At 28.1% G+C, this 17607-nt stretch overlaps 4 protein-coding genes across 6 annotated transcripts; 1 reads left to right on the forward strand and 3 right to left on the reverse strand.

Moving 5' to 3' along the window:
* Nucleotides 1-383: 383 nt before the first annotated feature.
* LOC122524160 lies at nucleotides 384-4806 on the reverse strand. 3 transcript variants are annotated; one of them, XM_043646258.1, is made up of 11 exons: nucleotides 4633-4721; nucleotides 4261-4330; nucleotides 4022-4140; nucleotides 3686-3931; nucleotides 3482-3603; nucleotides 2018-3418; nucleotides 1732-1938; nucleotides 1561-1670; nucleotides 1273-1487; nucleotides 969-1198; nucleotides 384-900 (listed from the first exon to the last, which is right to left on the reverse strand). In XM_043646258.1, exons 2-11 carry the CDS (start codon nucleotides 4273-4275, stop codon nucleotides 815-817), a joined length of 2751 nt encoding a protein of 916 aa, XP_043502193.1. In that variant the 5' UTR covers nucleotides 4276-4330; nucleotides 4633-4721; the 3' UTR covers nucleotides 384-814. The 3 variants fall into 3 exon arrangements, with proteins under 3 accessions (XP_043502193.1, XP_043502192.1, XP_043502194.1); XM_043646257.1 differs by lacking the exon at nucleotides 4261-4330 and having other exon boundaries at nucleotides 4633-4806; XM_043646259.1 differs by lacking the exons at nucleotides 384-900; nucleotides 969-1198; nucleotides 4261-4330 and having other exon boundaries at nucleotides 1279-1420; nucleotides 4633-4806.
* Nucleotides 4807-5895: 1089 nt separating this feature from the next.
* LOC122523972 (vacuolar protein sorting-associated protein 33B) lies at nucleotides 5896-8052 on the forward strand. Its single transcript, XM_043645973.1, is given in 7 exon segments — nucleotides 5896-6159; nucleotides 6245-6465; nucleotides 6524-6597; nucleotides 6632-6989; nucleotides 7067-7297; nucleotides 7364-7689; nucleotides 7771-8052. Coding segments are annotated over 7 exon segments (1632 nt in total). The 5' UTR covers nucleotides 5896-6001; the 3' UTR covers nucleotides 8035-8052.
* Nucleotides 8053-8118: 66 nt separating this feature from the next.
* On the reverse strand, nucleotides 8119-12856 carry LOC122523971 (eukaryotic translation initiation factor 3 subunit C). Its single transcript, XM_043645972.1, has 15 exons — nucleotides 12746-12856; nucleotides 12274-12376; nucleotides 11821-11953; nucleotides 11341-11625; nucleotides 11155-11252; nucleotides 10942-11069; nucleotides 10459-10869; nucleotides 10161-10370; nucleotides 9927-10080; nucleotides 9591-9806; nucleotides 9238-9517; nucleotides 8978-9171; nucleotides 8710-8913; nucleotides 8494-8632; nucleotides 8119-8381 (listed from the first exon to the last, which is right to left on the reverse strand). Exons 2-15 carry the CDS (start codon nucleotides 12364-12366, stop codon nucleotides 8248-8250), a joined length of 2679 nt encoding a protein of 892 aa, XP_043501907.1. The 5' UTR covers nucleotides 12367-12376; nucleotides 12746-12856; the 3' UTR covers nucleotides 8119-8247.
* Nucleotides 12857-14213: 1357 nt separating this feature from the next.
* On the reverse strand, nucleotides 14214-17607 carry LOC122523973 (folliculin). Its single transcript, XM_043645974.1, has 8 exons — nucleotides 17140-17607; nucleotides 16522-16927; nucleotides 16339-16444; nucleotides 15759-16033; nucleotides 15588-15700; nucleotides 15185-15511; nucleotides 14858-15092; nucleotides 14214-14402 (listed from the first exon to the last, which is right to left on the reverse strand). Exons 2-8 carry the CDS (start codon nucleotides 16824-16826, stop codon nucleotides 14261-14263), a joined length of 1503 nt encoding a protein of 500 aa, XP_043501909.1. The 5' UTR covers nucleotides 16827-16927; nucleotides 17140-17607; the 3' UTR covers nucleotides 14214-14260.

Consider the following 17607-nt stretch of genomic DNA (forward strand, 5'->3'; position numbering starts at 1 on the left):
TCTTGTTAGTCATTTGAAATGTTTTCTTGTTAATTGTGATAATTGTATTTATTGCTAGTACATATTACCTTTTTTTGTACATACGTGTAGTTCACTTCAATAAACATATATACAAAAAATGAAAGAGAAACGAAAAAAAGTAAAAATAACAAAATAAAAGCTGCAAGTAAGCTGTACCTTTCAAAATTAAGTTACTGAAATAAACTGAATTGAAATAATTTTGTTATGAGTAAACTTATAAACAATAAAAAACATAAAATATTCTGAAAGACAAATGTTTGCATACTATTAGTAATAAAAATATACAATTCTAGTAATTCTGATTGCAATATTACTTTGGGACCAAATATTATCTAAAAATTACTTTTTCATTGCTCTGTTAATTTAAATAACATACAATGTATTTATTAAGAATGAAATAAATTGTGTACCTGAAACATAGGTCATTTATAGCATGGATTTTAAATACAATTTACAAATTGGTGCAAATGTTTGTAAACTTCGTTGTCTTATTACATAAATTCTTACTTTATACTAATTAAGTTGTGGATAAATCACACAACAGCATAAATTTATGTACTAATCTCACAAAGTAAATAGATATCTATACAATTTATAATAATATACTTGCTATTATTAATCGTGTTTATATAACAAATAATTCCTCTTTCGAAAGAATATTTATAGTAATTTATATGTTGTAAGTTTACATACAATCATAATATTATGTACGTTCCCTTAATCAATATAGAAATCACAAGTTTACGTTAATAAATAAATTATTGTTTGCAGCATGTCGTTACTTGATATTTTCTCATTCTGTTAATGGATAATTCGTTATTGGAGTAAGATAAAATTCCACCAGATTATCTAAATCATTGAGTCTTAATATAGATTCACCTGTAATTTATTTAATACATTTTTTTTCATGAGTCATATAAATCATTAACTTCTATAAAATTACTAACCAGCTAAAGTCATTTCATTATGGAGGAAGCGAACAGTATGAGCATATGGCTGCTGAATTTTCTCTCTCAATTGTGGTGCTAATCGTCTCGTCGGATTCCACAATGAACCGTTTTTCAAGGAATCCAATTTCACTTCTTCCATTGGCAATACATCAGTTATTCTATATTCACTTGAATCTATATTCCATGTAAACTTACATCCAACTTCGTATTGTTTTCTTTCTTGAGTGCTAGAAATGTTTATATCTTAGTAAAATAATACAAATGGAAAAAAGAAATTGGTATAAAAAATAAATAGACCTACCATTGTGTTTGATTACATAATTCACTAGCTTGAATTTTCATAATAAGTAAACAAATAATATCACCACTAAGAGCACATATATCAATTATTTCAATGTCATAATCACTACAATGCCAATATTTCTTATTGAATCTTGTACAAATCCAATCTGCAATGTGATGAGAAAATGTCTCAATATCAAAACTTAACTGGTTTATAGACACGTAAGGTACTGCCTGAAAATTTATTATTTTCATAATTGTAGACAGTTGTAATGCTTTAATACTTTTTATTTAAATATAATTTTACCAATTTTTCTGCTTTACTGTTGCTGATCATTTGCATTTGTACATATCCAGAGCCATGAACATGCATTGGAAGCACACATTGATAACTGACGTATCCTCCAGTTTCTTCATCTACAAAAATTAAATTATTAAACAATTACTTTATACAATACAATCGCTCATTTTAGCATACCTTCAACATCAGTAATAACAGATATCATTTCATCGTCCAATTCTATATAACTTCTTCTAAAATGTGCGGTACACTTTATATAAGGATATTGTAAATTAATTTTAGGAACCAATGGTGAATTTGAACCAAATTTCCCAAATCGATCTCGCTGTACACTTCCATTTGATAATTGATTTTGATTCAGAGGACGTAATACATTTTTTTCATCTATTGTACAAAACGTAAAGGATAATTAATACATTACATTGATAGTTAAAAACGATTAAGTAATAATACATCAATTTACTTGTTTCAACAGGTGATTGATCATTGGTTAGAATATCTTGAGGTGCATTGAATTCATCAGTCTCACTTTGATCAGAATCTACCCAATGCCGTTTACCGTTAGACAATACAGGTGACATTGTTGGAGAGGAAGATATTTGATGAATGGAACAGGCACGATGTTTGAATTGGTCACGTATGTGTTTAAAAGGAACTATATTTTCTGCGTCTTCTATTTCATCACAAAATTCATATTTTTTATCTGCGAGCCTGCGTTTTCTGAATGAGCTTAACTTTTCACAAGTTTCTTGTGCTTCATCAGTAAATTCATATGCTTTTTCTGCTTCAAGAATAAGTTTATGCGTAGCTCTAGTCTTAGATTGTGTTGAGTTAATAATTGGAGGAGGAGAGTGCATGTTTGTTTGTTTACGTGGAGTAGGATGATGAAGAAATCTTGTTGTGGGAGGTGACATCAAACGGGAAGAATGTGATGAAGATGGACTTATAGAAATGGAATGAAGCGGAGAACTTATAGAAGTTACATTGTTATCTTGTGAAGCACCAGGTTGTGGAGAATTAGCTCGCTGATTACGTATATTCTTTGATACTCCTGTACTTTTATGACTAGATTCCGAATTACGCGTCCTTAAAATATCTGAAGGTGGTGTAAAAATAGGCGATGACCACGCCATAGCTCTGAGATCAGGAGGAAGCCTTTGGGGTGTTGATCTTGGCGAACACGATGGATGCTTCACTAAAGTTATTAGATCACTACCAATATTAAGTTCTTGAGACATGTCTTCACAGAAGTCCTGTAGGATTTTATCTCTAACCGATATAGCTTGTTGTTCGATGCGAGAAACAGGACTTTGACTTTGACACTTACATTCAATGGTATCTGAACACTCACATAATTTAATACTTAAAGCATCAGTAGATTTACTTATATCACAGACACAGTTGCTTTGATTACTGCTTGAGGTATTTAATGGTAATTCACGTCCTAATCTACCATCTAACTTATTCAACTCATCTATAAAGTCATGATCAATAGGAGGCTCCAATCGAGGAGACTTATTAATCGAACACTCTAATGTACCTACTTTGTCATGGGAATTTCCATAAGATTCTGTCTTTGAATAATCTATCTCTTCAATATCACTCATCTCTAGTGGCACAGTATCTGGAACTACAGTATCTTGTTTATCGAATGTCTTCTGATTTTTGTGCTTTGGAATATCCAAATCTACCCTAAGCACATGTAAAAAATTTCCTGTATTAACCACTACATAATTCCAATAATTTAAACACACAGAAGCTCGAAATTTTGGGTATGGTGACATAACTTCATATGATGTGTGCACAGTAAGTCCATGTTGCAAACAGTTGCAGCGTACACATCCATCCCAATTTTCAGCTAAGTCTATAGAATATAAAAGCACATTTTTTACATACATTCAACAAAATATGAAAGATAATTTTTTACCTTCTCCTTCTTCTTCGTATGATGCAGCAACTTTCAAACAATCTCTACAGTTATCAAGAGAAGGTACTGTAGTTATTGTTAAATATGCTCTGTCCGTTGGTTGTAGATGTAACCAATGATGACTATAAATATATTATTAATCTCAATAAATTGCATAGAAAAAGGAAAAATAATATAAACAAAAAAATATAAATTAAAACTTACCAAAGACCATGTATTACTAATTTATTTCGTTCCATTGGCCATTGCGAAATTACTATGTTAAGTTCTCTATGGATAGAATAATTTCCAAAAAGTGTAACTTCTGACACTTTACGAGCCAAACGATTTGGTGTGAATGCCCACCAATGCAACAAGTACTTATACAAAGATGTATTATCACTAACATCTAACATATATGTATATGTTAGCAAAAATTGACCACATTGTGTCAATCCCATAACGATGTGCCTTTAATCAAATCAATCTTAATTACTTATACTTTATATTATATTTTAATTATACAACATAACTTATATTAACATTGTATTGAATATATACCCTGCCTCGAGAGCTGATTTTGGGATGACATGCAAAAGTGGCAAGTGTCTCCAAGAGGGTACAGTTGCAAACAGTCTTTCTTCAGAAGCATAGCTGTGTAATGACAAACTACCTCTGATCTGTAAAAAAATGTATTGAATCATTCGTTTTTTATATATTCTTCAAAAAGAAATATTACACACAGATCATGTATATAATACTTTATAATTTGGAAAAAGAAAATTCAAATACAAACATACAAAGTCTAATATCATTCAAAAAAAGTTTTTCTTCAGGAGCATAGTTATGCGATGGCAAACAACTTCTGATCTATAAAGAAATGTATTGAGATATTTATTTTTCTATATTTTTCAAGAAGAAATGAAATATAACACAGATCATATATATAATATTTTATAGTTTGGAAAAAGAAATTTCAAATAAAAACATACAATATTTAATGTCATTCAAAAAATTGTACAAATTAAAATTAATTAATATCTCATTAATGTTTCAGCTTAACAATATCTCATTATTTGATGTTAGATTTTTATAAGTAAAAATGCATCACAAAATTTTCATATCTGTCAATCATAGCAATGCACAAAAAATTTAAAGGTTAAGATACCTACTTCTCTCATAAATAATTTTTGCAAGAAATGTATTTTACTTCGACGATGAGACAAACGAGGTTTTTGACCAACGATAACGCATTCTGATTTTTCGGACATAATATCAGAGAAACTTTCAATACAACAATCTGAGGTAGTGTCGGAAGACCATGCGTCCGCCATTTTTAAATAACCTTTATCAACGTTGTGCGCAAGTTTCGAAAAATAAATTTGCTTGTATCGATGCACCGTCTGAATATTTGTATTCTTTCTTGTGTCCTGAGGAAGAGAATGCTTTTTTTAAATTATTACTTAACTTTTATGATTTATTGCATAACTAATAGAATTATTTAACTTCTATGATTTATATTTTACATAAGGGAACGTATATCTGCATTGGGAATGTTTAATCCAATATTCAATGAAGAATTACAATTAAAATATTCAATTATCAATTGCAATTATAAATTTTTACTTACACATTACTGTTAGTCATATAGTACAATTAAATGAATGATTAACTATTAAAGTTCTAGTATCGTGAAATTAATGTTCTTTTATATACATAGTATATACATATATATATATATATATATATATATATATATATATATATATTTTTTTTTCTTTTTTAATTGTTTCCTTATCACTATTCAAAAATTGACCAAGATGATAAGCGAGATGAAAATAATTCTACGAGATGGTTAAACAATGATTCTGTTTTATAATTAGAAATAAAATCAAATGATTCAATAATTACAGTGTATCTGTAAAGTAGTTAATCTATGATTCATGGTGTATCTACGAAAAAAATAGTCAATGATTAAAATTTGCCATTGCCGAATAATGTCATAGTATTTCGCGAATTGTTGACCAACTAATCGATTAATCTATCTAAATTATTTTCATTTCGTTTTAATTGATAATTAAGTATTCCTATTATAATCTCCAATTATAAATGAAATTACGTATTGTCCAAAACTAATGTATATTAATTATAGGACTAATAATATTATTTGTAGTTATATACTTGTATGTATGACAATGTTAATATACAGTTTATATGATTAAAAGTTATGTTTATATATGTTCAACATGCATAATGTTTGTTGGAATTTGCTACATGTTTACATGCATACATATATACATATATAATATGGTCAGTAGATAATGTCACTTTAATATTTATCTAAATAACATATTTATATTAGAATATCTATATATATTTCTGTGTGTTGTTGGTATAATTTTTAGATTAAAATATAAAAATCTATAAATATTTAGCTCCATACATTTATATGAGGACTTAAATAAATAATTAAAAAAAAAAATAGTTCTGAAATATATTGAAATAAGTGTTTATAATATCTTAAAACAAGTATTCTTCATCATGGATGTAACAATACATGATAGACTAAATGTGTTGCACCAAATTAGTCAACGGAAGCTTATCGAAATATTAAATATGATTCCTGGTACTAAAGATTTAATAATTGAACATAAACTTATGAAAATACTCGATAGCTTTATAGGAGTCACCACATTTAAGTAAGTGTTATACACATTAATCTTATCATATTTGTTTATTAATAATAAATTATTCTTATATTACTTTATATATATGTGTGTACAGACGATATAAAGTTGACAAAATATATAAGTTGGAACAAGGATTAAAACCATCAGATAGTCAGCGTATATTTCTGGTGTCTAATAATTTAATCTCATGTAAAAGGGCACTGGACCAAATTCAATCAGAATTATCTCATGTTACGTCCCATGTACAGGTCCATCATCATTTATTAGTTATACCATTTATCTCTACTGTATTACATACATTAATAGAAGAAGAAGGTCAGTTTTATATTGTATTTTATAGTTAAAAATCATTCAATAAAAATATTTGTACCAGGACTTAGCATTATTAGTATCCATTAGTTATATTAATACATTAGAGGAAATGTTTTATTTATATTGTATTTTATAGTTAAAAAATCAGTATCTATATAATTTTATTTAGTATTTGTACACAGGACTTAGCGGATTAATTACATAACATCCATTAAGTTTATATAGTCAACAAATTTTAAAATTTATTGAATCGTTACAACAGTCTGTAAAATCTTGTAAAATAGAAAATGAAATTGGCGCTTTTATTTTAATGGATAGAAGTTATGATAAAGTTACTACACTGTTGACGCCAGTAACATCTCCAGGCTTATTAAATGAAATTTTTGACATAAATATGGGCGTGATATCCTCTGGTAAAACACGAACAAAGTTAGATCCTGATAAAGACCAAATATACGGAGAAGTTCGTGACATACCTTGCAGTAATGTTTTCCCGATATTACATGAAAAGACTAAATTGCTTAAATGTACTTTTTTCACTTAACATTTATTAATTCTATTATTTTAATATCAATAATAACATTTATTGTCTGTTTGATGGTAGCTGAACAAGAAGCAATAGAAACAATGAAACTTGCTGAAATGGGGCAATATATAGCAACAAAATTACGAAAATCGAGTGATATGAAACAACAATTAATTTTTCATATATCAGCTTGTCAAACAATTGCAGACACATTGGGATCTGAGTTTCAAACGTTTCAAAGCATTGAAAAATTGATACTTGAACGTAAAGGAAAAAAGGAGTGTTTAAATTATATAGAGAGAAATATAGGTAATAATTACAAGAATTTTAATTTTCTATTAAAAGATTATGATTATACTATATTTTCTTTTCCAGATGAAAATCCATTAAAATGTTTACGTCTTTTATGTTTGTTATCCATTTTTAATGATGGTATTGCTCCTTCAGATTTACAATCAATTCAGAAGTTACATCTTCATGCACATGGTTACAAACATATTCCATTATTTCATAAATTGCAGACCATAGGTTTGTTAAAAATTAAAACAGAAAGTGGTATTAATATATTAACAGATCAAAATAATGAATGGATTAATAATGTACAACGTTTGAAACTTTTACCAAATAATTCAAAATATACTGAATCAATAGATTCTACATGTCCCAGCTACGTTTTTCATAATGCTTATATACCACTTATCGTTAGTATCATGTCTGTTTCTAAAATATTTTAATTCGTTATTAGACTTAACAAATGATAGTGATTAATTTCTCTTGTTCAGGCACAAATTTTAAATGTTATCGTGAATCAGGATAAAGAAAGTAAAAATTTTGATAACATATTGAAGTTGCCAGACTCTGCTATCAATGGTCAGCGTGGTAAACTTTCGCCAAAAATAGTTGTAATTTGTATTATTGGAGGCATCTCTAATGCAGAAATAGCTGCGTGTAGACTCATAGAAAAATCAATGGGTATTAAACTTGTCCTCGTAAGTGATAGTATAATAACTGGTAATAAACTTATTGAAATGATACAAGAAATATGAGATGGTAATGAACAATTATATATTTTTTGAATATTATTTATTAATTTTATGCAAAGAGAGAATTTTTTTAAAGTAGAGAATGAATGATTTTAAAAATTTTATTTTACGTATATACGACGTATTTCACGTATCATACCAATGTATAATTGAATGCTGATAATGTAATAATAATATTACACATCAAACATTCAAGTAAATAATTTTATAATTATTTCAATAATTTCGATTTTCTTCTCGATTACGATCACGATCACGATCGCGTCTCTGTCTTCCCCAATCTTGTCCTTGTCGATTATAATTTTGACGATCACGGAAGTTTCCTTGATTTCCTCTCGAAAAGAAGTTTCCTAAAGTAATAAATATTTACACGTTATAACATTAAATTTTACATTGATAACAAATACACTATTATATATGTTTACATATAGAAAATATACATTCCATGCAAAAATACATTACCTTGTTTCATTTCAAATATACGTTCATTGGAATCTACAAAATTGTTTACTTTATCACTTAGTTGCAATGCGAGTGATTGTAAACGACTAGGTTCACTTCGATGCATCACAACAGTTTCTGTTGGATCATCTAAAGAAGCCTAAAAGTATGAATTATAATGTTATATATATTTCATATTATTTAATAAAACATGAAAGATTAACATTTGTAATGTACCATTAATTCTTCATTTATAATCATCTTACTAATGATGGAATGGACAACTGATCGTTTTAATTTGAACATTTCTGCGAGTTTAGGCATTGAAATAGAATCATAAACATGTGAATATGTAAATAAATAAGTTCTCAATGATTCTTCCTTTATTAATCTTGTAAGCATTGAGCGCACTTTATCAGCTTGATAAAATAAATCCCAAACCTAGAAAAAAAGGAATGAGATAATTCATAATCTATAATAGTCAAATATATAGCAATAAAATTACCTTTGCATTCATTTTTTCATTAATAATAAAGTTATTACAGGCTGACCAATTTCCATTACGCATTGCTTTAGCTGCTGCAACAACATGCTCTCTCATGGATTCTGGGGGTCCAACCAATGATTGACGTTCACTTGATCTTAATTGTTGATAAAAAGTTTTTGATATCATTCTTCTTCTTGCATCAAATTCATGTGCTAAATATATAAAATGAGTCATTAATTAAATTTGTATATTTATATTTATAATATGTCTAAACATACCAGCCATGTATGGGATTTCAATAAGCATAGCTGAGACGAGATAAACACATTCTAAAAGTTCTAAGTTAATATGCATGTGAAATGGCATTTGTCTTTGCTTTTCTATTTTTTCTTGTTCTCTGCTTCGTTCATGTTGTCGTTGTGGAAGCAAACCTTGTGCTAAAAGCTCTTTTACTTTTCCAGTCACCATAAGATCAACAAGACAATTATGTGCATCTTTAATATTTGCGTGACGGAAAGCACACAATCCCAAGTGTGCCATTGTACGATTATGTAATATCTGTGAATAATAATTGTTAATCGCAAGAATAATTTTTAATTAATAAATTTCATATGAAACTATTTATAATTACTTGAGTAGCAGGATCGGAATGTTGAATTGTTTCTTGTAAATGTGACATCAACATAAGGTCTCTAGCGCGGAACCAATTATCATGATGCGCATGATGATAAATATGGGAAAGAATAGCTCGTGTCCTCAGCCTATCAGTGTTATCGTGAGAGTATATATATCTGCAAAGTTTCTCCATCATTTGTACAGATGTAACTACTTCCGGTCCAAGTTCTCCCTAGTGAAATTGATTCATTAAATATTTATGTTTAGCAATGAGATATGAAACACTTCGAATTTATATGACGAATCGACATAAGTTTCTTAATAAGATTTTTTAACAATGCTCAAAACATACTTCCATTTGCTTAAGAACATTGGGATCAAATTTATAGTAGAGATGTTCAATTTTACGTAGATAAACTCGGCAAAGTTCCGACACGGTTCCTTGTCTTTCAAGATATTCTTGAACTTTGTCTATGATAGATGCAACTTGTTTTTCATCCTTTAATCTATAATAATACAATTAGAACCGATTGGTAGCTAAAAATTAGTGTTTATTATCGTACTAAGCTCAACACCAATTACTTACCTCTCTACATATTCATTGCTATGTGGATCGCATTCTTTCAATAATTTAGTAAATTCTTCATCAAGTCTTTCTACCAATGTCAAAACACAACCATGTAATTTATATGGAGGATTTTCATACTCCTCTGCATCTTCTGAGACAGTTTCAGAAATCATCATATCTGATGTACCCAACAACATGTCCAGCATTTCTGTTATACGTTCTAATATTCTACATGTAGAATAATTTAGAGATTAATAATATATTAATAAAATAATAAAAAATGCTTCCAAAATGTTTTTATAAATAATGTACTTACTTAGACCAATACTCTGGTTTCATTGCATCAGATACTTTAGGATTATAATCAAAGATAGATGAAACAATGGAAAATTTAATTTTTACTGCTACAGCTGGCCCAAGATTATGCGCATCAGCAATAGACTGTAACTCATGTAATAATTCTATTTGTTCACGTCGATCAGTACGCTTTTTTCCACGAGCTGCAATTACTTCAGAAAGTTTCTTTAAAACGGCAGAAATATTAATTTCTGCATCTTTAGCAAACATCTTGGGTTTTTCTGAAGGAATAGCTACACCACCCTTGACTGTCTCCCATTCTCCTTCACCATCATCTTCATCTTTCTTCTTCTTTCGTTCTTTTTCTTTACGTTCTTTCCTCTGTTCTTTTCGCTTAACTTTATCTTCATCTTCTTCTTTATCTGCAGCTCTAAAAATGAAATAAAACGTTAGATTTTATCGTAATTATTGATTTAAAGAGCATATAATTGTTACTGCTCACTTTTTAATAAAGCGTTCTCGATAATTCTGATATTGACCCTCATCGTCACTACTAGTACTTTCACTCTCGGAATCACTGCCCCAATCGGTTTCACTCTCGCTACCATCTTCAGTATCAGGCATACTCTTCTATAATATTATAAACACAAGTCGTATCTTAATTAAATTTTTAAATAAGTTATTTTATATCTTTGTTGTATAAATTATTAATTACCTTAAATTTGGATATGTCAGGTTCACTGGCTTCTGAACTACCTTTTTTGAACAAAAGAGCACTATCTTCTTCTTCTTCTGATTCCAAAGCTTCTTCACCTATAATTTTAAATAATAATTATATTTTGAATAAATTTATAAGAACACTTAACTTAATAAACTTATAAAAAAATTACAAAATAAGAACCTTTATCATCATCTTCATCATCATCTTGGTCTGGATTTTCTCTAAATTTGCAAAGGTCTTCTTCAAAATCCTTATTGTATTTCCGAAGCTTTTGACGTAAAGAAGTTAAAGACTTAGAATTGTTTTTAGACATATTTTTACGTCCTTCACGATCTTCCCATACTTCATTGATAAAATCTTCCATTTCTACCAAACATCTAATATAAAAGCGTGGTGTCTGGCCACTTTCTTCTTTCGCTATTACCGGCAAAGCTTTTTGATAAGCTCGCATTAAATCTTCAAAACCTAAAGAAAAAGTATGATTATATAGATGATATAAATTGTATTTTATGTTCTACATAAAATAAATATAATATCTATAGCATCTTGCATTATAATAAGGTTTGAGACTTTGTGAAGCACGAATTAAATCATAACAGAAGGGATTAATAATTTAGACTCCTTACATTTACAGAGTCAATAAGAATAAGAAGTACTTACTGGAGAGCATACTGCTCATATCTTTAATTTTTTTATTGTTTCTTATAAGTTTAATAAGATTAGCAATTTCTTCATATCTTTTCTCCTTGGTAGAGCGTACAACACGTTTAGTTTCTTCTTCTTCATCACTGAACTGTGTATTAGAAAATAATTATTATACGAGTTCTTCATTTGCCAAATTGATTAACTTCACAAAACAAAAAGTAAAGAAAACTGATGAAGTTACATATATTGTCATATTATTTGTTATTTAACAGTCATAACAATTGTTGTCACTTAGCGGTATTAAACTTAATTATTAAGGAAGTTTATTTTAAATATAAAAAATTAAATATTAATTAAGTTTTTTTTTAACAAGAAGATTTAAAAAAAAAGCCTAAAAGTTATGTTAGTTGTTTGACACGTGTACAGTTGGCTTGCATAGCAAAATATTAAAGAAAAATCTATACGTACAGTAAATGCTGTAGTTGGTACTCGCTGAACTTGCTCTTCTTCAGAAGTACTACCCGAATCAGAATCTGAGCCATTAGCAAAAAATCGACTCATTTTGGAAGATCTATAATCAATAATAATATACAAAGTATTTTAAATATAAAATTAAATGCTAACATTCTTTCTGTCATTGGAATTATCTTACTTTTACTTTTTATTGATAACATTGCATATATTTATAATATATTCTTAATACTTACATCAATAATTTCTATAAAAAAGAAAAACTTAAGTTTAAATATAATTTTAAATATATGTGGTACAAAAGTCAAAACTAATATAAATCCTACTTGTAGTACAAAAGCATGGTTCCATGCTGGTTATGAAAAATTATTAAAAAGTTGCTTGTAAAAATGAATATAAAAGATATTTGTAATATTAATATATAAGCATAATATATATATTTATATTTAGTTTCAATTGTTAAATTTACCTATAGTGATGTATTAACGTTCATATAAATCATACAAGAATAAGAACAATTTCTCGCAACACATATGCGTGCAAAGAGTATGGAGCCATAAGGACTGTATTAACTACATGTAAGATTTTCAGCGCCATCAAATCTTTCAAAATGAACTATATAACCGCGAAATTTAAATATATTTCGTGTTTGATGTAAGTATATAGTTATTAACACAAAATATAAAATATGCCAACTATAATAACCTAGTATTATAAAATAAATATATCTGTATACGGTTATAGAATATATTAAATTATATAATCCGTTTCACTTACTAATCAATGTTACGCGTATGAAGACCCCGGCACTAAGTCGATTGCCATGTAACGACAGCCACAGGAAGTAATTACTAACTTGCTACCATGCTATTCGCGGAGCATTCATTTGTCCAACTCCCTCATTCTATAGAATGTCCAATTGATTTCTTTTCTCGATTGTTTACTAATAATTATTTAAAAATAATATTGTTATGTGTAAGTTTTCAATAATTAAAAAGCAATAATCGGAGATTCATTTAAATGCTTATTTTTAAAGTAATTTTCATTGGATATATTAAATGTCTTACATGAAAATTTTCAAACGTAAATCATTTGAAGCATATTTTATAAATGAAACAAGTAGTTTTAATAACGTAAAGAATATTGTAAACCTTGAATTTGGAGTTGCCCAGTGATATAAATAAAAACGAAATTCGATTGTCTTTGATAGTTATCACGATCGTCTTCTCTAAATTCCGACGAGTTAAAATTAAGACTAATAAACATTTATTTTAATTAATTAACAATCATTTACAGTATGTCAAACACTCTCAAGGTACGTCACATCCCCGCTCATTCTTTCATAAACAAACGTATCTCGCAATAGCTATTAATCCATATATCTCATTCACACACAATCTCATCACACAAAATTTTATCGTTACAATCGTCTAAGAAATTTCACTTCAAAAAATGGAAAGGGACAAAAATCATGTGTAAAAAAATGTGAATATGTATGCATGACTTGAAATTTGTTCCAAAAAACGAGTACAAGAGCGTAATGTTTTGTACGCTGAGTAATTCATCAAACAATTTAAATCTCAACTTGTTAATAAAAAGTGATTTTATTTCATATAAAAAATTTATTTTTGTTATTACGTAAATATTATATAATGAATAAAATATCGATACAATAGTATATGTTATTTTTCAATGATAATATTTAAAACAAACAGCATGGTTTTATGACGGCTTTCTCATTTTTTTCTCAACATCACTATCTTTTTTGTACGAAAAGTGTGGCTCTTAAGATTCTTATTTTGAAAGACAATGAAATTTTTACTTGAACAATATTTTAAAATCATATAAAATCAAAGGAAGATAATATTTAATATTCTAATTCGCCATGAAAATATGAAAAATTAGGAAAGGATTTGTGTAAGAAACGACACAATGTGTTTGTACCCAATGGTATACTACAATCCATACAATTTTAAAAAATAAATTATGCAGGATTTGATGGCAAACCCATAGACCATGCATCTAATAGTTTTTTATCATGAGGACCAGCTCCTAAGCTAAGCATGAGACCAGAAAGATCTGCTCTATGACCTCTGCCTCGCATCGCATGAACAACCCTTGCTATACTGTAACAAATTCACATTTCTTTATATGAAAGAGCTAAGCTTATCTTTAAAACGCTTAGTTATTTTGTGTAAGACTTAGGATTTTCACGATTTAACTTAAGTATACAATAGAATGATAATATATTTACAGTAATCCCTCTATTAACATGGATAACTGATTCCACAAAAAGTGCACGTAAATCGAAACCATGCAAATAGAACCATAAAAAGCCATTTAAAATAAGGATAAATTTCACATTCTCAAATATGTATTTAGCTTTTACTGAGATAAAAAAATACGCTTACGCTAGAGAATCACTGAATTTGTATTTTCATATAATATACCGTAGTTATATACCGTATCTAGGTTTTGGTAGCTCAAACGTGTTAAAGTGAACCTACTTAAAAGGAGACTGTCTAAATAGAGGGATATATATATACTGTATATATATTTAATAATTTATATATTTTCTTACTTTGCCCATTCTTTTTGTAAAGCAATAAAATGTGCCTTAAGAACAGAATTTCCAAGTTTTTTATCTTCCAGCGATTTTTCAAGTTTTAACAACAATGTAGGAAGTTTTAATGGAAGTAAACCAGTCCATTTGACGATATGCGATGGAGTATTTTCAGCTTTATGTTCATCACTTATAATATCCAATCTACATACATTTGCAGATGGTAAAGGTACTGCTACTGATGTATCCACTCCTGAACATTTATGTTATATTTATTTGATTTTACTATCTATTAAGAAATCCACAATGTTTTAAATTACAATTAAATTACAAAGTTTTATTTACCAATGAAGTTATATTTATTTAGATCCAAATATTCTACTGCTTGTGTATGTACTCTTCTGCATGCTTTTGGTATCAGTGAACTTAGCCCATGTAACGATTCAATTCTTTGAGTTTTTGGACCTCTCACTAAAATTTGAATGCCAGTTAAACTGGAGTATAACAATTGTCGAAATTGATCTTTGCCAAGTATTTCTTTTAAATTTCTTAGAATAAGAATAGCAGTATTATTTGAAATCTCAGAAAATTCTGATGTTTGAGATTCTTCTGTATTTAAGTTCAAATTAACAGGTAATTTTGTATTAACCAAAGTGAATCCTTCTTCAGTTTCTAAAAAATATGATGTTATTTAATTTTATAATATATATGTATATTTTTAAATTTTTTTTCCATTCATCATATTGACCTATACGATGTTCCAAATTGTAATCAAGTTCCTTATCTAATAAACTCATTGGTAGAATTTCTATAAAATGTCTAGCGCCCGCACTGAGGATCCATACAAGCCACATGTGAATTCTGCAAAAACCTAATAATACATATCTGTACTTTGTGCAATGTAAAGTATTGCTTATACCTGACATAAACATGCTTCTCATTTGTTATACTGCTAAGTGCTCTAACTTGTTTTGTTGCATTATGACAGGAGCCTGAGCCGCTATTTGCTGTAGTCAAGCGCATAGTCCTCTGTGGGCATTCAGCTTCTTCGATATTGTATTTTCTTTCTGCACAATCCTGCAATTCTCTAATGACCTCTCTTAGATTATCAATTAAAAATGGCCACATGTTCAATAAAAATTGTTTGTCCCTCATGAAAACAATGAAGCTGCACCATCTGCGAAAGCCTCTTGCCTATAAAAAAAATTAAGTCTGAATATAATTAAAGGATATTTATATAATAGATTAATATATTCATATCAATATCACATTCTATTTACATTTTAGAATTATAGTATCTAAGATTGATGATAAAGATTATAAAGGTATAAGAGTATAAAGATTATAAAATCTTTACACAAAATATGATTTTTAAAGTATGCATGTATATATGTAATTTGATTTTTAGAATATTACAATACAAGAAACTCTATTATTAAGATGATTTGAATAATTTGTTGTAATAGCTACCAAACATGCTTTTTCGTTGTATAATTCACCTGGGCATCTTTTAATGTAAAAGTACGACTTAAAACATGCCCTCTGTATTCATCTCCAAAATAGCAAACACCTTCTTTGCCTGGATGTACTTCACAACTGAGACTCCTTAGATAGAGGATAATATTTATATAATATACATATACTTTTTAAATAATAATAAAAATACTTAAAATATAAATTACCTGATGCATGCATGTTTTAATAAGATTTCAATGTCTTGCGTTAATGGTTGTTGAGCAGATAAAAAGGATGTTTTAGTATCGTGCTCATTACTCAAGTATTTTAAATTGTTAATACTTTGACAGCCTTCGCATTCTTGTTGCCCTTCATCTACCGTAGTCTGTGCTTGTTTTAGTATTTCTTTTGGTCCGTAAAATTTTAACTTCTCTGTACTTTGATTGTCATAATTACGATAAGTTTGAGTGGTAAAGATTACTTTAGGTCCATGTATTTCACAAAATGTACATAAAGCAATAGCGGCATTCATTGCTTTATTAAAATTTAAATAATTGAATTTACAAAATAACTTAGTATAACCAAGGTTATAAATATAATTTCTTTATGAGACTTTTGAATGTTTAGCATTACCTATAAATGATATGCAAAAGTGTAGGTGCATATATGTGATAATAACTCCAAAATGTTTTCAAATTAACTGAGACTTGATAAATTATAGAAATATATTATATTTTATTAAACAAATCATTCATAATACTTATAACTATCAATAATATTATTTAGAGTAAAAAGCCATTGCGGTATACTGAAAGTAAGGAAAATATACTGATAAACATACACACCTATTTCTTTGTCATTGATAAGAGAAGATTAAAATGAAATTTATTTTTTGACCTCTTTCACGTGATACAACGAAACTGATACCAAAGCAGAACACGTGATTATATTAAACACAACTACATTCGTACCTTTTTTAATTGGAATTTTTCTATTCAAATTGCGAATAAATTTAACGTACTTTTAATTTTAATATCATTATTTTACATAACAATGAAAATTGAAATCATTAAATTCAAGTTCAGAAACATTACAAAAGTTTTTAAGCGAACTATTTCATTCATCTATAACTTTAATATTATAAAAATGTAAAAACATTATCTATCAAACTCAACGGATAAGACATAGCACTGTGCAAATTGATTTAATCATAACAATTTATGTCCACAAATACTAGTTTGGTTGCCAGATTTAAAAAAATATATAAAAAAATGTTATGAATTTCTTAATTTAATATTAGTAAAATTTTAGAT

Source organism: Polistes fuscatus, unplaced genomic scaffold, assembly GCF_010416935.1.
Source record: "Polistes fuscatus isolate 324 unplaced genomic scaffold, CU_Pfus_HIC Scaffold7, whole genome shotgun sequence".
NCBI lineage: Eukaryota > Metazoa > Arthropoda > Insecta > Hymenoptera > Vespidae > Polistes > Polistes fuscatus.